Genomic DNA, 20,000 nt, shown 5'->3' with positions numbered 1-20,000 from the left:
CTCTGACAGTGAGCAGAGGATGTTAAGGAAAATAGGAGTCCCATGAGGATAAAATAAACTGCCTGGTGTGGTAATCTGTGATTATTTGGGAGGTCAGCATCCCAAAGTTACGGATGTTCCGCTGGATCTGACCTATCAGTCAGTTAACGCCTCATCTTTTGTGCGAGCAAGCAGTGTTTAAAACAAGGACTTGTCAGCAATAACCACAACAGGCACTTTCTGGAGAGCTTGGGCATGGCAGTATTAGGTCTTAGGTTGGGCTTGATGATCTCGGAGGTCTTTTCCAGCCTTAATGACTCTATGATTCTAATTGAAACATAAAATCCTGAGCCTTTCCGTGTCACTAGAAGCGACGTTTGCTGTCACATCCACCTCGACAGCGGGGCAGGGGCCAGGGATGAGGCACCGCAGCCCGGTCACAGCGCGGGGACGGGGATGGAGATGGGTCCTGGGTGAGGGACCCCGGGGGGACCCCCCTCACAGCCCCCCGCCATGGCGGCCGCGCGGCGCACGCGCACCGTCCCCATGGCAACGCGGCCCCCGCGGCCCCGCTCCCTGCCCCGCACTCACAGCACCCACCGCCCCGCTCAGCCCCCCGCCCCGGGGGCCGGGCCGCGGGCACAGCGAACCGCCGGCAAGTCGCGACGAGCGGCACAGCCGAGCGGCAGCACCGACACACCGCGGGGCTGCCACAGCTCCTCCACCGCCACAACCGCCAGCACCAACGCTCCTCGGCCCGGCCCGGCGCCGCGGGGGCTCTTGGGTATTGTAGTCCGCGGCCCTGGCGGGCGGAGCGCTCCCGGCATGCCTTGCGCGCGCGGGGCCCGGTCCGGCGGGGCGCTCACCGGGGCAGGTGAGGGAGCGGAGGGGCCGGGCCGGGCCGGGCGCGGGCCGGGGCGGGGCAGCGGGGAGGGCGCGGCCCCTCCGAGGTGGTCCCCGGGCGCTCTCCGGTCTCGGTGGGGCCTCAGAGGTTCCGACCCGCTCGCGCGGTGCTGAGGCCGCGTTCCCGGCAGGGCCCCGGGGGAGGTGCGCGGGTAACGGGCCTGGGCGCCGGTTGCTGGGGGCGTTCGGTACCGGCCGTGGCGCGGCCGCTTTGGCGGCTCCAGCCGCGCTGGGCCCTCCGCAGGCGCCTCGTGGAGTGACCCCGGCACTGCCCGCGCCCAGCCCTGGCGGGGCCGTGTCCGCCTGCCCTGGCGGGCACAGCCCCTGCCGAGGGATATGTGCTCCCGAACGCCGCGGCTGAAGTGCTTTCCTGCCTCTTATCTCGTTTTTCTGAGATTGTGTTGTGTGCTTTAACGTGCCCGAGGATGCCGGGCTCGGGGTAGGATTACTGAGGTTGGAAGAGATCTCTAAGGTCGTTGAGTCCAAGCTTTAAAAGATGAAGAACTTGCTGTATTTTCAACAGTAGCGCTGACCCCGGGTGTGACGCGTCCAGGAATGCTTTCTGTCACACTGTTGCCGTCTGGAACCTGATGTGGTCCCTGCAGCTCTGATGCGTGTCAGCAGTCAGTCAGCAGACGGTACAGTGCAAAGATGAGATGTTCTGGCTCTTGTTGTTGTGGCTGAGCTGGTAACAACTCTTTGTACCTGTACAGGGATGTAGCAAGGCTTCCTACTCCCTCTAATAGATTGTTGGTGGATTTAGGGGAGATAGAGCTAAGGAGCAGAAGTGGAGTGTGTTCCTGCTCTGGTGTAGTCTCACCTGGAGTCCTGTGAGCAGTTCTGGGTGCTGAAATATCGGAAGGTTCTAAAGCTGTTGGAGAGTGTCCAAAGGAGGGATGTGAGGATGGTGAAGGGTCTGAGGAGCAGCTCAGGGCACTTGGTGTGTTCAGCTGGAGGAGACGGAGGTCAGACCTCATCAGGGTCTGCAGCTCCTCACGAGGAGCAGGGGAGGGGCAGCCCTGACCTCTGCTCTCTGTGACCAGAGACAGCACCCAGGGAGTGGCTGGAGCTGTGTCAGGACAGGCTCAGGTTGGATCTCAGGGAAAGGTTCTTCCCCCAGAGGGTGGTTGGCACTGAGCAGGCTCCCCAGGGCAGTGGGCACAGCCCCAAGGCTGCCAGAGCTCCAGGAGTGTTTGGACAACGCTCTCAGGGACAGGATGGGATTGTTGGGGTGTCTGTGCAGGGCCAGGGGTTGGACTGATGGTCCTTGTGGGTCCCTTCCAACTCATGAGATTCCTTGATTCTCTGTTATCAGCTTGGTGGCTCAGTTGGAAGCTCCAACAACCTCCACCCTGTGTCCTTGAGTGTCTCGTGTGTTTTGTGACAGAAGGACCCCTGTGGGTGTCACTGTGCTTGTGGAAGGGCATGAGAGAGGGAACTGAGCAGAGCCGGTGCAGCTGAAGTGGTGAGGGGTGATTGCTGAGCAGAGTTGGATTTGTGCTGTGCTGGGGAGTGGTTGCCTCAGTTGCTTCTCAGATCACCTTTCATTTATTTTAGTTTGGCTCTTCCATCACTTTCCATCTACTGTCTCATGTTCCTTTGGCTTATCCTCCAAAAAGGTGCATTAAGTACTAAGTTTTTATTGGTTAGGGGTTTTTTTTCTGCCTTCTGGTTTGCTGAAACAGCACCCTCTGAATCTAGGGCAATGTGGGGTTTGCTGCCTGCTCTGAGCCTCAGTTCTGTAGAGTTCTGATCCTGATAAAAACCTGGGTGTTGACAGAGTGAATTTAATAATAACAACAGCAGGCCTCACAGGTGTCATGACTCACTCCAGCTGGTAAATAAGTTCAAGGCTGCTGCTCTTCCCTTCCCCATCTCAATGGGATGGGGAGGAGAATCAGAAAAGAAAGTAAAAAAATCTCAAAAATAAAATATAATGATAATAGTGATTATAATGAAAATCCAGAAGGAACAAGTGATGAACAACCCACCAGATGGCTGATGCCCATCCCATATCCAAGCAATATTGACCCCTCCCAGCCAACCTCCCCAGTTCATATACTGGGAATGATGTCCTGTGGTATGGAATAGCCCTCAGGCCAGTTCAGATCAGCTCTCCTGGCCTCTTGGGAACCTTGCTGGCAGAGCATGGGAAGTTGGAAAGGCTTTGATTTAGGGTAAGCACTGCTCAGCAACAATGAAAACATCAGTGTGGGACCAGCATTATTCTCATCCTGAATCTACAACACAGCCCTGTATCAGCTGCTGGGAAGAAAATGAACTCTGTTCCAGCTGAACTAGGATAACAGGGTTGAGGAAGGCCTCTAACAAACATTGACTTGGTTATTCTGCCCCAAAGCAAAAGAACAGCCTGTAAATGTTCAGGAGGTCTTTGTCAAGCTTATTCTTAGTAACTGAATCTCCCTCAGTACTCTTGAGTTTACTGTTACAAAGATTTTTGTGGGTTTTAACTGAAATCTTCCATGCTGTGACTTGAGTCCTTGTGTGGCTGCCCCAGCCCTGGAAGTGTCCAAGGCCAGGTTGGACGGGGCTTGGAGCAACCTGGGCTGGTGGAAGGTGTCCCTGCCCATGGCAGAGGGTGGAATGAGATGAGCTTTAATGTCCTTTCCAGCTCAAACCATTTGATGATCCCATGGTATTCACCCTGGCCACAAAGAATGGATTATTTCTGTCCTCTCTGCAGCAGCCAGTTGTGTCACATGTCTCCTCCAGGCATCTCCTCTTTGGACCAGACAACCCTGATTTCATTTCATTTCAGGTCTTTTCATGTCAGCCCTGAGGGCCCTGATCAGTTTTGTTGTTGTGTAGATTGTGCCCCGCTGTCCTCAGGTGTTTGCAGAGCTGACATCATGCTCCAGTTCAGTCTGAGGTGAAATCTCAGAGTTCTAAAAAAGCAAAGGTGGAGGCAGGACACAGTGCAGGTGGTGGGAGTGAGGCTGAGTGCCTTGAATATTCTGAAGTGCAGCATAACGTGTCTGTCCTGTCAGGATTGCCCTGTGGACTGTGATCAGCTCCCCAGGCTTGTGGTGGTAACTTGTACCTGAGTGGGGCTGATTCTGACAAACACCAAACACCTGTGTGGTTTATAATTAATGTATCCAATTAATAAGCAGGGCTGCAGAGACAATGAGCTTCACTTGCATCTGAATGTGCTTCTACAAACTGCCCTGGATTTTCCCTCCTTTCACATGCCTTTTTGCCTTCCAGGAGCAGCTTTAATCTGTTGTAGTAAGAAACATTTCTATCTTCCTCCTTACCATCCACTTAAATCCACTCCTGTCTCCTTGTATTTTGATTTTGAGGTGTTCAGGCCTTTCATTTGTGCTCTGCCCTGCATATTCTTGCCTGAGAGCTCTGGGTTGCCCATGCAATACAAACAGCTGCTGTTAAGTAAAATAAGTGCTTTTGCAGGTATCTTAAGGAAGGAAACAGTTGTCACCAGCTGATTAAGTAGAATAGATGGTGCTTTTGTAGTCTTAACAAGCCAAAGGAGAAGGAGGGGAAGAAAAGGAAGGTGTGAGAGAAAGGATCCAGGTGGGGAGTGAAGAGGTAGGAATTAAAGGAGCTGGTGTTTCCAAGACAAAGACTCACAGCTGATCAGAAAATATAAGTAAGGTTTTGAAATGTTGCCACTGAGGGAATCTAAAGAGCAGCTGCCCCTGCAAAGCCTGTTTCTGCTCTCTTTTATTCCTCACCAATGCCAGATTTGGCATTTGCCTGAGCCCAGAATGAATCAATCTGAGGAATTAAATTGTCAAGAAATTAGCAGGAAGAGGAAAGACCTCTTTATATTGGCTTAGCTGCCCAGCAGAATATGTAGTGGGACCAAGCAAATGCTTGGTCAGCAGAAATGCTGCATGGTGGGCAATGACACTACAGGGAGGGGAAAGCACTTCCCATGGGATTGACTGGAACAAGCTGCCCAGAGAGGTTGTGGAATCTCCTTCCCTGCAAATATTCCAAACCCACCTGGACACAGCCCTGGGCAATGTGCTCAGGGGGACCCTGCTTGAGCAGGGAGGTTGGGTGAGATGATTTCCAGTGGTCCCTTCCAACCTGAACCGTTCCAGGATTCCGTGCCTGGAGCTGCAGCTGAGGGCCTCAGCTGATGGATGCAGCTGTGCTGAGCAGCTCTTCAGGAGTGCCAAACAAGAGCACTCCTGTGAGTGGTTATAGTGATTAATCTGTGATTGCTCCCTAAGGCTGGGAATAAACCTTGCAGGTAGTGCTGGAACTGGAGGCACCGTGTAATTAAGTTGTGTCTGCAGAACGCTGGGCATGCTCCCACAATGAATGGGCAGCTGCTGCTGCTCCAAGTGTTTCAGCAATTTCCAGGATTCACACAGATAGGGCTGGGCTGTGCCTGAAGAGCTGAAACAATAAGTGGTAGAAACATTCTCCTTACAACCTGATGATAATGAAGTGTGAACCCTGTTTAGGTGACATGAACCACTTTCAGGAGCAGTAGGCAGTTGTCATTATTAGTGACTGTGTCTTAATTTAAGCAGAGCCATCCTGTAATATAAGACACTTGGAAAAAAACCAGGAATGTCTGACATGTACATTCTTAATTCTCTCTCTGCATTATAAAACATGCAGAGCAAGAATTACATCCTTTTGTATAACACTAAGCATCTTAAATAGGTGTTTAGTCTTCTCCTGATGAGCTGCCTTAGGCATGTTCGGATTAGGAGGGAAGGAAATAAAGCCAGTGCTTCCGAAATCTTAATACAGGATTTGAAAGATGTGCAGTTTAGCATTACTGCCTTTTATTTTTCCAGTGTATTCGAATCCCCGAGTCCCCTGCAGCAAGAGAGAACTTCCAGCAAAATCTTCTCAGCAGCTGTTACTGCCTCGGGCTGAGGAGTGGATCAGAGCAGAGGTAGGATTTGAAACAGCACAGCTCTGAGCTGACTTCACCTTCCGAGCCTGGGGCACCTTGGAGCTGCAGCTCCAGTGGGTGATGCCTTGTTATGGGGGTCAGGAGCTCAATGTTGTGCTTTGCTTTGGTTCCTGAGGGCGGGATGTCGGAGCTGAGTGACGAAGCCAGCGAGTCGGAGCTGCTGAGCCGCAGCCTGTCCATGTGGCACGGGGCCGGGATGATCTGCCGGGAAGAGCTGGATGTCCCTCTGGACTTGCACACGGCCTCGTCCGTGGGGCAGCATGAAGTGGTGCAGGAGTGCATTCAGCGGTGAGAGGGGCTGGGGTGGGCACAGCTCTGGGGTTACCTGTGCCAGGTGTGCTTCTCACCGGTGCTGCACCAGTCAGTGCACCAGGGACATGTCCCTGCAGCTGCCAAAGGCTTCTGGGGCACAAAGTTTCAGGGGCAAGTCTGCTGATAAAAATCATTTCCTTAGTGATTTAGCAGAAGGTGTCCCTGCCCGTGGCAGAGGGTGGAACAAGATGGTCTTTAAGGTCCCTTCCAACCCAAACCGCTCCATGATTCTGTGGTTTGGAGCAAGTTGTGCTAGAGCTGGAAGGAATTCCATGCAGGCTTCAGTGCTAGAATTTCTTTCAGTGCTTTGATGGTAGCAAGAGAAGCTGACTGTGACCTACAGCTCAACCACAGTAGTTCATCTGACTTCTTTCCTTTTGTTATTTAGTGGAGACCTGGATTTAAACCAGAGGAACTGTGGGGGCTGGACTCCACTGATGTATGCCTCCTACATTGGCCACGACAACATCGTGCACCTGCTGCTGGAAGCAGGAGTGAACGTGAACATCCCAACCCCAGAAGGCCAGACCCCACTCATGCTGGCCTCCAGCTGTGGGAACGAGAGTGTGGCTTACTTCCTTCTACAGGTGTGTATCCCATAACCAACAGGTGGAGCCACAGCACGTGGTTTAAATGTTGTCTTGTGAGTTCAACTTCGTGCAGGGATTTAAACTCTTGGTATCCCAGCGCAGAGGGGCAGTAAAAGCCCGAGCAGAGGGGGTGCAGTAAAGGACGTTGTCTCTTCTCTTGAAGCAAGGTGCAGAGCTGGAGATGAAGGACATTCATGGCTGGACTGCCTTGTTCCACTGCACCAGCGCTGGGCACCAGCAGATGGTCAAGTTCTTACTGGAGAATGGAGCAAATGCCAACTGCAAGTAAGGAGGAATCTGTCATTTTATTGTCATTTCTCGTTCAGATGTGAAAGCAACAGTTGGCACATAAACATACTCCAACACAGACACTTGCTTTTGTCTTCCCCTGTACCTTAGGACGTGTGGCACAGCTGGTACAAGGACAAACTGTACACTGAATGGTGGTCTGCCCATGTTGTCACTGTTTATTACTAAGATCAAGAGAAATTATATTTACTGCTTGTTTAATTATGAGCTGAACTCTGAAAGCAGAAGGTGCAATGCCTTCTGAACACAAGTGCACTTTGCAAGTCTCCCTGTTGAATTTTCTGTATACTCAGTGCAGTTTGATTTTTGAAATGTGCTGTGCATTGCCGTGCCTTGGGAACTGCTGTACGTTTATGCACATGGAATTGCTTGAGGTCAACAAGACATTCTTGCTTTATTAGCTCCTGCAAAACTGATTTTGCCTTTGGAAGGCAGATCTGCAGCTGGAAGAGTCATCTGTTGCTGTGCAGCCAGTCAAGTAACACTGAATCTCCGTGGGGAGTTTTTCTGGGACAGAACGGAGTGCAGTAGAACAGCTAGTGTTTGATAGAGTTTATCTATCAAATAAAAAAAGGTGGAGGGATAGAGATGTTGTGTTGGGGTATGGCAATAACTGCAGCAGAGTTCAGCTGTGATTATCCTGGTCCATGTGTTTGTTCTCTCTGCAGGGAGCCAGTGTATGGATACACACCTCTGATGGAAGCAGCTGCTTCTGGCCATGAGATAATTGTTCAGTACCTTCTCAATCACGTGAGTGTCGTGACAGTTCTCTGTAAGGCTGAAAGTCTCTGCCTCCAGCCCTCAGAGGAAGAACCACGAGTTTGACACCAGCCTTTTTTTGCAGTGTTATGTTTGGTCCTTGGTGACAGTCACATCTGAAGTCTCAGACTTCCAGGATTGCTTTCTGTTTTCTGCAGACTAGTACTGTGATTACCCTAACCCTGGCCTTGCAGGAACAGGATTTAACTGATTGTCCAGATTTAACTGAATAATGACTGAATTAGGAAACAGCTAAAGCTGTAATTTTTCTAGTGTGTGTACAGGCTTGCATGTTCAGGCTAGTGGGCATCTTCTGCCTCCAAAAGCTTTATTAGCATGCATGCCTCTTCGACAATTTGGTTTTAACATCCCATTTAAGTTGTCCACCAGAAGGAGGCAGCAATACAAAACATTTCTCAGATAAACAAGTTTCCCATGCACAAAATCCATATATCTGGGCTATTTGGCATTCAGGGACTGGGGACACTGTGGATAACTAGAAAGGCATCAATGTATTAGTGGAGCTTAAACTGTCTGTCAAAGGTGAGCCTGAATTTCTGATGGAGGAACCAAGACAATCCTGGGGGGTTTTTTTATATAGTACACTCTGCTGTGTGCATTTAAACAGGTATTTTTTCTCCAGGGAGTGAAGGCAGATGTCAGAGATAACACTGGAGCCACAGCACGGACACTGGCCATGAAGTATGGACATCCAAAGATTGTGGGGCTGATAGATTTGCATGCAGCCCCAGTGCCCAAGGTCTTCTGCAGGGGTCCAGGTAACAGATGTTTTACCTTGGTCATGTTAAGATGGAACCCGAAGTGAGGTGTTTGATGTTTCAACAGCATATTACTGTGTGTATGGGGTAGTGCTAGTTGCTCTGTGTTGGAAATTCCAGCATTTCTGAGGATGGAAGAGTCATGAATCCATCAATTTTTGTCTGCTATCCCTTTTCTGACCTAGTTTAGTTGTTTCACCCTCCCTCTTTAACCTTTCCCTTTTTCTTTCCATTGCATTTTTAGGACTGGTAGCAAATAAAGCAGGTAAATTACTTACTGTGCTGCTAACAACATGTGTTTGAACTACAGGAAAATACGAAGAGCTGAGTTCCTCAGATGAATCATGTTCTACTCCCCAGAGACAGAGACCTGCTCGTAGGATGAAGGGTCCCAGCATCCACGACGGGCCCCAGGCTTTGGCAAAGATCACAGCTGTTGGGATGGGGTGCAAGAAGCTGTCTTGCTATGGTGAGAGATGTTAGGAGCCCGACTGAGAGTCCTCTGAGGTTTTTCTGGGCCAGCAATTGTTTTTCTCTTCATTTGGGGTTCATGTGTGTACAGAACAGAGGTGGTGAACACCATCATACAAAGCTGTCCAATCTCTGGTTTAGAAAGAAACCCCCTTGAATTCTTTTGTCAAGGCTGGATATTAATGAGTTCCTTCTCTCAAAAACAGATATGTATTATCCCACAGGCACTGTCTGTGTCAAATGATACTGTGAGCTTCTTAAATGACAGTGGGATGCTCCTGGTGTTTTAGCACACTTGCAAAGGGGTTGGTTTTGCAGGGTGGGCTGGGCTGGGGATGGGACACAGTTGGCACCTTGCTCCCTTAAGCAGATGCTTTTGCCCTTTGATAAAATTTGGGTGTGAAGAGGAGAGGAAATGCTGAAAGCTGCTATGAGGCTGTTTCCTCTGACTTCTTTTCAGTGCAACTATGGAAGTTGGGGTTGTGTGAGGGAGCTGCATTTCTCAGGTTTTCCCTGTGCCTTTCAGAATGAAACCTGCCAGCTGAGAAAAGAATCTCTTGTTTTGAAATCCCTGAGTGGTTGTATTTTCTGCTGGAGCCTCCCTGCTAACCTGTATCCTAATCTTAGTGTGCCCTCCCTCCCTCTTGCACACAGAGCAGGTCCCCCCTCAGGGCTACCTCACCTTCAGTGACGATGGCGGCTGTGAAGGAGGGGACATCCGGAACCGGGACGTCACCTCTCCCATCAACGAGCAGGATGTGGAGAGCAGCAGCAGCCGGGGTAGGTCCCTGTCGAAGGAAATGGTCCAAGCTTGCAGTGCACACCTGGATGTGAGTCCAGCCCTTGGTTTGCACGTTCCTTTGCCACTAAGATGTTGGAGTTGGAGCATCTCTCCTGAGGGAAGGCTGAGAAAGCTGGGATGGTTTGGCTACAGCAGACAAAGCTCAGTGTGGGGATCTCATCAATGTGTACAAATGATCTGAAGGAGGGTGTGAAGGAAATGGAGCAAAGCTGGGTCCATTGGTGTCTGTGGTACTAAAAAGACTTGGGAAAGATTAACATCTGGGATCAGATGAGATATTTCTGTCTCAGGGTTGTCTCGTGTGATGAGTGATGCATATGAAGCCTTGCTCTGGGTTTCTCCTTCCTTTACACCTCCAGGAGGTTCTGCTGGCAACTCTGTAGCAAAAACAGAATGTAGGAAGTTAAAGCTGACCTTAAACATTTTTTTCCTATTCCTTTACAGAGGATAATGTTTTCTCCAACAACAACTTGGGAACCATCAGGAGCAGCAGCAGCAGCAGTGAATGCCTGACCAGAGCCCTGGGAGTCAGCAGTGAAGGCTCCTTGGAAAGCAATGAGGTAGTGCCTTCAATTATCCTTTCTCTGCCTTCAGCTTGGCAGTGCTGTCACCCTTACACAACCTGCTGTGACTCTACTTCCATGGGAGGTGAGGAAAGGTGCTAATACAGGGACAAGAAAACCAAGGAAGGGGAAGAGGTTGGAGGTTATTCCATGGTTTAAACTCACAGCTCACGTGGTTCAAGGCAGCTCTGGAGCTGATGTTTAGAAGTGCTCTTAGGACTTGAAGGAGCCTGTACTAGTGATCCTGACATCTTTGCACATTCATCCTTGGGCTTTTGTGGGTGTTTTCTTTCTCTTCCAGGACTCTGACCATGCAAACAGTCCCCCAAGTCGGAAACAAGCCAAGAGCTTTAAGGTCAAGAACCGCTATAGCAACAGTGACAGCCAGTGGAGCCACTGCTCAGGGAAGGCTGGGGGCTCTGGTCAGCACGTGGTCCTTCCTGAGCCCCCTGCCTACACAGGGCCCCAGGTAACTGCACACAGTCAGTCACACAGCCTCTGTCACTCTGACAGCTGTGGGAGGCTTTTCCAACAGTGCTTAAGCTGCTCTCTTGGATAAAAGGGAAGTTGTCACCAAAGCACCTTTGATTCCAAACCTCTGCCCCAAACTTCAGTGCTTGTGAAACAGCAATTTTTTGTACAGATAATTGTTTACTTAGGTGTTGCTTTTGCTTGGAGGGGTTTTCTAGACCTTGCAGGCCTGTGGGTGTGCTACCAAACCTAGCAGTGGTGTGGGCTGGGGTAGGTGTTGGTGTGTCATTCTTCTCTAGCAAGAAGAGGCCATGGCTGCAGCAGAGAGTCCAATCCTGCCTGGTTGTGTGACTCTGGAAAAGGGCAGGGAATCAGGGGAAGTTGTGGTTGCTGCTGCAGCCCAGGAAGGTGTTCCAGCAACATGAGGAAGCAGATATTTATGGTTAAGAGAAATGGTAATACTTTTTGTTTGTGAGGGTATAAATAAGTTTGTTTTGGATGGGCTGCAGGACCTGGCAACATTCCTTGAGCAGATTGGGTGCCTGAAGTATCTGCAAGTGTTTGAGGAGCAAGACGTTGACCTGCGGATCTTCCTGACCCTCACAGAGAGCGATCTGAAGGAAATAGGCATCACGTGAGTGTCTGTCACGGTGTTCTCATCTCACCCCTTACAAACCTGGTCAGGAAAGTTCAGCTAGTGAGTGCTGCTCTTCTGGCTGCCTCCACACCACTTTGATACCTCCCAGTTCTTGGCTGTAGCACACTGCTGCTATTCGCAGAATATGCCAAGTTGGAAGGGGCCCCTCAAGCATCGTTCAGTCCAACCCTTATCCCAGCACAGGACCATCCCCAGGAGTCACACACGTGCCTGAGAGTATCATCCAAACACTTGTTGAACTCAGCCTTGGTGCTGTGACCACTGCTCTGGGGAGCTGGTTCCAGTGACCAACCACTGTCTGGATGAAGAACCTCATTCTAATATCCAACCTAAACCTCCCCTGACACAACTCCAGGCCATTCCCTCAAGTCCTGTCCCTGGTCCCCACAGAGAAGAGATCAGTGCCTCCCCCTCCTCTTCCCCTCACGAGGAAGTTGTAACTGCAGTGAGGTCTCCCTTTTGGCCTAGAGACAGATGGTGCAGGGCCTGATGCCTGCGTGTTTCCCCTCTCCCGCAGGCTGTTTGGGCCCAAGAGGAAGATGACGTCAGCCATCGCGCGCTGGCACAGCAGCGCCCGGCCGCCCAGCGACGCGCTGGAGCTGGCCTACGCCGACCGGCTGGAGGCCGAGATGCAGGAGCTGGCCATTCAGCTGCACAAGGTGAGCCTGCTGGGAGCTGCTCAGGGCCTCACACGCTGCAAACACACGGTGGTGTGTTTTTGTGTTGTACCTCTCATGTCCTTTCCCTTACCCCAGGCCATGGCTTTTGGTGGACACGCTTGCTGTGGGGTGGGTCGGATAACAGCACAGGTACAGCTTATCAGCTCATGGAATGTGCTGAGTTGGAAGGGACCCATCAGGATCATCGAGTCCAACTCCTGCTCCTGCACAGGACACCAACAATCCCACCCTGTCCCTGAGAGCATTGTCCAAATGCTTCTTGAGCTCTGGCAGCCTTGGGGCTGTGACCACTGCCCTGGAGAGCCTGTTCAGTGCCCAACCACCCTCTGGGGGCAAGAATCTTTTTCTAATATCCAACCAAAACTTCACCTGACATAACTTCAGGCTTTTTCCTCTGGTTCTTATCCTCTGTGCTCCCTGCTTGTGAAGCCTTTGTGTCTGTTTCCCACCCAGCTGGGAACTATAGGAGCCAGGGGCAGGAAATTAATCCCTACTCTTTTCGAGCAATGTCATTTTTATGGTGAAGTTGTGCAGCCATCAGTGAACAGACTTGTGTTGGTTTGGGAAATTTGCCCTAATGAATATATTTGTAAATGGAGAGGAAGGCAGAATTGTAATTTTGGGGCTGGGCTTGGTATGGAGAGAACCTGTACTCTGTACAAGCCTTATCCAGCTTCCTTTCCCACTGGAAAGGAACCATCTGGTTGTCTAAGCCATTCAAATGACTTCAGAGCCATGCCAGAGTAGCAGGAATGAGTGATGTGCAGTAATCCCAGCCTAACCCCCTGTTCTGTTCTGCTCTGCTGCAGAGGTGTGAGGAGGTGGAGGTGATGAAGGGCCAGGTGTGCCAGGAGCAGAAGCTGCGTGCAGTGGCTGAGAGCTGCTTGATGGAACGGGATGAGACCTGGAATGCCATCCAGTGCCAGCTCAGAGAGGCTCAGGCCATCACCAAGGATGCTGGAGTCCTGCTGGATCAGATCAAGTAAGTGATTCCCAGGAAATGACACTGAGGCTACCAGGAAATGGGATTTGGGGTCGTATTGGCAGTCTTACAGGTGATGTTTAGGGTAAGGCAGGAGAGCTCACCTGGAATGAAACCTGAACCCATTTTGGGTTCAGGTTCCTGCCTGACTTTCCCTAGTGGAAAGCCACAGCCATGGGAGCAGATGTGAAACCCTAGTCAGATGTTTGAGCTGTAAGTGGCCTGACTTTTTGGAAGGGGCCCCTCAAGGTGATGGGTGCTCCTGTTTCAACTAGAAGGCACCAAAAGGCTGAGGGGCATTGTGCTTACGCAGGGTATACCTTGGTGATCAGATGAATGCAGAAAGGAGTTAACTTCCAAACCCTCTCAGAGGACTCACAGTGTCCTGCCCTGTGAAGAACACTTTCCTTGCAAGTCTGACACCCAGCAGAAAATCCTGCCCTGTCGATTCACCCCCACCTCCTGACACACCTTTTTATTGCCTTTGTGGTGCTTTTCTCTCAGCCCCAGTTGGACTCCTGTCACAGGCCCTGTTCACTGGTAGAATAGGCACATCCTTGAAAGTGGCATTAATCCTGCTGCTTATGAACTCTAGCCCAGCAGGGTGTGCTCACTGAGCTGGGGTTGGATCCAGCAGGACAGCAGAGCAATATTCCCACCTGCAAGAGGCAGAGCTTGGCTTTTTCCCTGACTGAGGAGCTGAGGCTGCCTGGTAGAAGGGCCTTGCCACGCTCTGAGGATACACCGCTTGAACTGATGGGATGGTGATGACAGCCAGAGAACTTCTGTGCCTTTCTGATGCCTGTCCTGAGGTCACTTCCTTTGCCCACTAAAAACCTTGGATCAGTCTTGATTCTCACACCAACCAGGCACAGCCCTTGGCTTAGGCTTCCTCCTGCTCACCCCAGTCGCCCCTCAGCTCCTCTGTGAGTGAGGCAGAGATTGCTGTGGGTGGAGATGGGGCACAGCGATGAGCACCCTGGCCGGGGCACATCCTCCTCTTCCCGGGAAGGAGCAGTTTGTAACCCAGGGCTTTAGAGGCTGTCCCTGGGCACCCCACCCAGGTACTCCCAGGCTGTGGGAGCACACAGACCGTGGTTCCCAGGAGAGTCCCTGTGCCCTGCTGATGGGCTGTGTCCTGTTTGGCAGGAGCTGTCAGGCAGAGCTGTCCTCCCGGCTCGTTCCGGAGCGCGTGGGCAGCGCCGCGCTGGACACCGGGGAGAGTCGGCGGCCCGGCGAGCGCCCAGGTGAGGAACACCTCCAGCTGCAGACAGGGGGGCAAGGAGGGGGCAACAGGAGGCCCCAGAGCCAGCCAGCCCCACGCTTGTCTTGATGAAAGGGTGAAGTCAGTGAGCTGGAAATGGATGAGCAGCCAAACCCTCGCACTGAATGTGGAACGTGCTCAGGGGAAGCTGCAGTTCAACTCCCAACACCCCGAGTGCTTTAGCACTCGGGGTGTTGGGAGTTGAACTGCAGCTTTTGGTTCTCAGCAGGTGGGAAGTTGAGGGGTCTGGCAGGTGCTTGTGGATAGAAATGCAGAGCTGTAAGACAGGTGTTCAGTGACAGCCCTGCTTCGTGGGCCTCTGGCTGCACCTCAGGTGTGTCACTGCACTGTGCACTGCAGCAGGGGCTGAATCACAAGCTGTGGTTGGTTCCCTGTCCCAGTTTGGGGGATCGTCCCATTCAGTTTGTGGGGCAAACACCTGTCCACCTCTGGCTAGGCCTGGCCAGCAGCTCCTTATTGCAAGGAGTTAGCAAATCATCCCTGACAAATTGTCAAGGCCAGGTTGGATGGGGTTGGAGCAACCTGGTCTATTGGAAGATGTCCCTGCTCATGGCAGGGGGTGGAGTCTTTAAGATCCCTTCCAGTCCAAACCAGTCTGTGACTCTGTGATCCTGCTTCTTTCTGCTCTTTGCTTCCTGTTTTAAAAGTGAGACAGAGATCCTGCTGAATTCTACCCACTACACTTAATCTTTGAGATTTTTAAATATGACCCAGACAGTATAAAAACATAAATTCCCAAGTGGTAGAATTGTCAGAAAACCCCCTCAGTTTGGCACGGGCAGTACCAGCACTCTTCCTGTGTAATTCAGAATTCCAAACTGGAGCCACTTTGGGTGTGGATGCTTCCCAGCAACACCTACCCCTTGTCTCTGCTCTGTCACAGAGAGCATGCAGATGGATTAACTGTGTGGTTTCTGTGCTGCAGTGCTGGAAGGGTGGCCACCTTCCTTGAAGTCCCTGAGCTTGCCTGAGCTGTCAGCTGTGCTGGAGGAATGTGTGGAAGAGATGGGTAAGGAGGGAAGGACCCTGGGCATGTGAAGGGACTGTTGTGCTGAGGGAAGGCTTGGCTGGATGGGTTTCTGATGGCTTGGAATGGTAATTGAGAGGGACCCAGCAATCCCCCTCATTCAGGGAAGTCTCCAGGCTCTTAAGTTGGTGCAGGCATTTTCTCCCTGCAGATCTTGGGCTCTGCCTCATCCTCTGCTGAGAGGCCCAGGCTCTCAGAGATGACCCCTGCATCTCCTGCCCAGTGGTCAGAGCTGCTTGGGAAGTGGTTCCCAAAGCCTGTGTCTTGTCCTCCTGATGACAGGAACTTGTCCCAGCCACAGACAGAGAGACACCCTGTTTTTGGGATGCTGGAAGCTGCAGGGGAGCAGGCAGCAGGAAGACAGCACAGCAGTTGGCTGAGTGCAGCCTGTCATTCCCTGTTCCTAACGCTGATTTTTCCCTCTGGTTCGTCCTCAGGAAAAGCTCTGCAGACTGTGACTCAAAACCTCCAAAGGCTCCAAGCCCCGGGGCAGAGCGAGCCGAGCTGGCTAGAGCCGTAACAAAGCAGGAGGGTGAGTGGGAATTACTGCCCTCCATCCCCAGGGACAGGCTGTGACACTGAGGGACATCTCCCTCACTGCACATCCCCGGTGCTCGCTCACAGCACACCACCAGGGCTGGGCTCTAAGTAATCCTCACATGCCCTCTGGTTGGTTTTCCCGTGGGAAAACCCTTATTCCCCTCGTCCCTGTGTCCCACGGAGGGGTGACTGTCGTGTTTTTGCGGGTGGCTGCAGGGATACTGACGTCGGGTGACTGCTCCACCCGGAAGCTGAAGGAGCGCGAGCGCCGTGCCGGCAGCGCCGCCGCTCTGCGAGTGCCACCGCCCCCCACGGGGCCTGGGAGGAGGGCTCTGCCACCAGAGAACGCACACGGGAGGACAGGGGACAGCAGAAGAGGACACGACCAGCAGCACTCTGGGCCTGACTGCTGTCTGGGCTCCCAGGATCCCTGTTCGCTCCGGAGGGGTTGGGTTAGGAGGAGAAGCTCCGAGCTCAGAAATTTTATCTGCCTTAAGAGTCCTGCAGCCCTTCTGTTGTTCAGGTCGGTGTGGTGTTAGAAAGCTGGCAGTTACACACAGCAATCAATTAATTATCCTTTTTTACATCCCAGCCTCCCCACCGCCTCTGAAATCTGCCCTCGGCTCCTCCTGCGCCACGTGGATTGGCACAGAGGATGTATCTGAGGCCATGAGGAAGACAGGTTGTTGTGGAGGGGCGAAGTGAGGGAAGGTTGTAAGGTTTGGCTCTTCGAGCTGCAGTGAAGCTCTGTTCCTAGCTGGAATGTCTGCTCTACTGCCATCCCACATCTGGGCTTCAAAACCTCTTCCTTCAGCCAGCCCACCCTGGTTCTCTTCAGATTCTTGCCCTCCTCAGGGGTTGTTTGTGATCAGGTGTTGTAGTTTAGGAATGGAATTCTCCAATTTACTGCTCCCCCTGAAACACTCCCAACCACTTCCCTCCTGTGGTGGGATGGAGAGGAGAATTGGAGGCACAAAGGGTAAAGATCAAGAGTTTAGGTAAGAACAATTTACTGGGAACAGCTGTGAGATAAGAAAACAAACAGTAACAGCAACAATATCAACAACAGAGGCTACAAGAGAGGCAAACAATTGTTACCCCCCTGACTAAAAGGCCCCCCTTTCCCCCAGCCCCTCTGTATGGCAGGAGGTAGTACAGAATAGATTCCTGGTCCTGGCTATGGCCCTCCTGGCTACTCTAAAAATGAACCCTGCCCTGGTTATTCCATCCCCAAAAGCTTAGTTTTGTGGTAAATGCTTTGTAGCAGAGACTGTTGTTTGTCCATGCCAAGATCCCAGCGCTGGCAGTGGCTGCAAGGCAGATGTTCCCCTGGAAGTAAAGCAGAGAGAAGGAAGAGCTCAGGACTGCTGAGCTTCCCATGCCTCTGGCAAGCAGCAGAATGCCAGGGCAGCAGGGCAGGAGCTGAGGGACAGCTCTGTCCCCCAGGGGAGATGGGCACAAGAAACCACATCCCAGCTGCAGCTGTGGTGCAAAGCTTTGGTCCTCACCACTGCCTGCCTTTCAGTGAAATAGTTCTACCAGGGCATTCCAGGGTGGGCATTTTCAAAGGACAGGCAGTGCAGGAACAGGCCCTGCCTCTGGGAGCTGAGAGAGTGGCCACAGGGGCTCTGGTGAAGGGACCTTGGTGTAAAATGGTTTCCAGCAACTCTGTGTTCCCATTTATTACTGAGTCTTGGGGGGCAGAGAGGGGGAAACAACAATCAAAACCTGAGGTCTGTGAGTGATGGCCTTGATGAGTTAAGAAAAGTCTCTTGGGCAAGAGGATGAGCTGTTTGTTTGTTCCTCTGATGTTTGGACCTTGGTCCAAAAATAATGCCAAAATACAAAAATCCGTTCTGGCTCCATCCCTAGAGCTGGTCACCCCTTCTGAGGAGTGACCTCAGCTGCTTCAGGAGTCCCTTTAGGCAGGGTTGAGAGCTGGTCTGCCTATGTCACTGGGACATCTGCTCTGACTGGGGGCTCTGTGCCTCCTGGGACAGCCTTGGGGCACCCACTGTCCCAAAGCAGGCAGGTATGGCCCTGTCTGCTGTGCCCCTGCCCCCTGGCAGCTCCTGTGTGCTGGGGATGCTGCTCTCTGCTCGTGATTGACTCAAACTCACCACCACACACTGGTTTGTCGTTTTTAGCAAATGCCACAGTGCACGTGGCACCAGGTGCCAGCTGCAGGACAAGGCTGCAGGAGCTTCACCCTGAAGAATTTTGATGAGGTGGAGCTAATTCTCCTAAGGCAGCATCCCTGGAAATTCCTCAGGATTTCTGGAGGTTGTGCTGGGAAGAGTATTCTGTGCTTTGTCTCTCATTCCCTGGCAGTGGAGGAATGGTGGGCAGTGCCAGGGCCTCCCTAGCCCTGGCAGTGCCTCCAGCTGTGCCCTACAGGTTTATCAGTGCTGTGTCCCATGAATTTAATGCAAAACCACCTCAAAAAAACCTCAGGGAAAGGGCCTGGGAGCCCCTGGGGAGCAAGGGAAGCTCTGGCTCAGCGGTGCCTTCAGAACTGGGTGGGCTTTGCAGGGCACGGCTGGATGGAGACTGCACAGATTTAGGTCTGGCTTTGCTCAGTCTTAGGGTGGAAAATGTGGGTTTGGAGGGGTTCAGATGGTACCCCCAATAGATTGTAGTGCTTGGGAGCCTGGGAGAAGGGGACAGATGGGGCAGAGTGTGAGGGAAGGAAAAGGAGAGGCCCCAGGAAAGGTGCTGCAGGAGCCCAGCTGTAAAGGCTTCAAGGGGTGTGACAGCAGACAAGGGGGACACTGGGCTGGGAATTTCCTACAAGAGTGTTTCCCTGAGGAGGCAATTCCTGAACTGGAGGATGTTAAGCAGCATTCCTTGCTGCCAGGGTGGCTGTGCAGGCAGCAGGGAGCCTGGTGCTACCCTAAGGCAAGCTGTCTGAGGAAAAGAGTAATTGCTAACTTGGGATAAAAGAATAAAAACTGAGAACCTGTTTGTGGTGTGTGGGTTTCTCTGGAGGGAGATGGATTGTGGAATCATGAATTAGCTCCCTGATCTGTTTAGGACAGTGGGTAAATACATACAGTGCTTTCCAGCTTCCTCTCTCAGGCACAGGGCACTGGGAGTGTCTCATCCCTGGCTTCCCAGCCCTGCCTGGCTCCTCTCAGAGGGGTCATCCTTGCAGCACTACCTGGGTGGGGGGATGTGGGAATCCAGTGGGACCCCAAAGCACTCACCAAAGAGCAGCAACCCAGCACCTGTGAAATGCTGGAGTGAGTCCAGAGGAGGCCATGGAAATGCTCTGAGACCTGGAGCCAGGCTGGGAGAGCTGGGGGGGTTCACCTGGAGAAGAGAAGGCTCCAGGGAGACCTGAGAGCCCTGCCAGGGCCTAAAGGAGGCTCCAGGAGAGCTGGAGAGGGACTGGGGACAAGGGATGGAGTGACAGGACACAGGGGAATGGATTCCCACTGACACAGAGAGCAGGGTTAGATGGGATATTGGGAAGAGACTCTTATCTGTGAGGGTGGGCAGGCCCTGGCACAGGTTGCCCAGAGAAGCTGTGGCTGCCCCTGGATCCCTGGAAGTGTCCAAGGCCAGGTTGGACGGGGCTTGGAGCAACCTGGGCTGGTGGAAGGTGTCCCTGCCCATGGCAGGAGGTGGAAGATGGTCTTTAAGGTCCCTTCCAACCTAAATCATTCTGAGATTCAAGAGCTGTGTCCCTTCCTCAGAGCAGACAGAAGCAGCAGGCTCTGCTTGCTGAAAAATAAACATTTATTTACATCTGAAAAGAGAGTTAATGTGTAAAATGGTCTCAGGGGTGCTACAGCAATCTGGGACAACTCCTGTGTGACTCCAGCATGGCACAGCCTCTCCATGAGACACTGCAAGAGGCTCCCCCAGACTCAGGGAAGGGGCAGGAGCTGGAGAACCTTCTGTGTCCCTGTGCTGGAGAGCCCCAGCTGCCTCCTCCAGCCTGGAGGGGCCTTTTGCAAGAGA

At 52.3% G+C, this 20,000-nt stretch overlaps 2 protein-coding genes across 2 annotated transcripts in view; one reads left to right on the top strand and one right to left on the bottom strand.

The window, feature by feature from the left end:
* DNAAF8 (dynein axonemal assembly factor 8) overlaps window positions 1-806 on the bottom strand; it is a 91,307-nt gene extending 90,501 nt beyond the window's left edge. The window contains exon 1 of the mRNA XM_050317825.1: window positions 630-806. Within this exon, the coding sequence (XP_050173782.1) occupies window positions 630-806 (177 nt within the window). The remainder of the gene's footprint in view (window positions 1-629) is intronic.
* On the top strand, window positions 805-18,996 carry ANKS3 (ankyrin repeat and sterile alpha motif domain containing 3). The gene is made up of 18 exons (XM_050317654.1): window positions 805-853; window positions 5,685-5,785; window positions 5,922-6,094; window positions 6,507-6,705; window positions 6,872-6,993; window positions 7,686-7,767; window positions 8,420-8,555; window positions 8,866-9,024; window positions 9,681-9,806; window positions 10,273-10,388; window positions 10,693-10,860; window positions 11,372-11,496; window positions 12,038-12,179; window positions 13,010-13,182; window positions 14,332-14,429; window positions 15,393-15,476; window positions 15,932-16,026; window positions 16,251-18,996. The coding sequence occupies exons 1-17, from the start codon at window positions 805-807 to the stop codon at window positions 16,012-16,014; spliced, it is 2,136 nt and encodes a 711-aa protein (XP_050173611.1). The 3' UTR covers window positions 16,015-16,026; window positions 16,251-18,996.
* Window positions 18,997-20,000: the final 1,004 nt, after the last annotated feature.

This window comes from Myiozetetes cayanensis, unplaced genomic scaffold (genome assembly GCF_022539395.1).
Source record: "Myiozetetes cayanensis isolate MyiCay16 unplaced genomic scaffold, myiCay2020 scf20-37, whole genome shotgun sequence".
NCBI classification, from domain to species: Eukaryota; Metazoa; Chordata; class Aves; order Passeriformes; family Tyrannidae; genus Myiozetetes; species Myiozetetes cayanensis.
The sequence above is the reverse complement of the archived record's forward strand: the minus strand, read 5'-3'. Positions and strand labels throughout refer to the sequence as shown.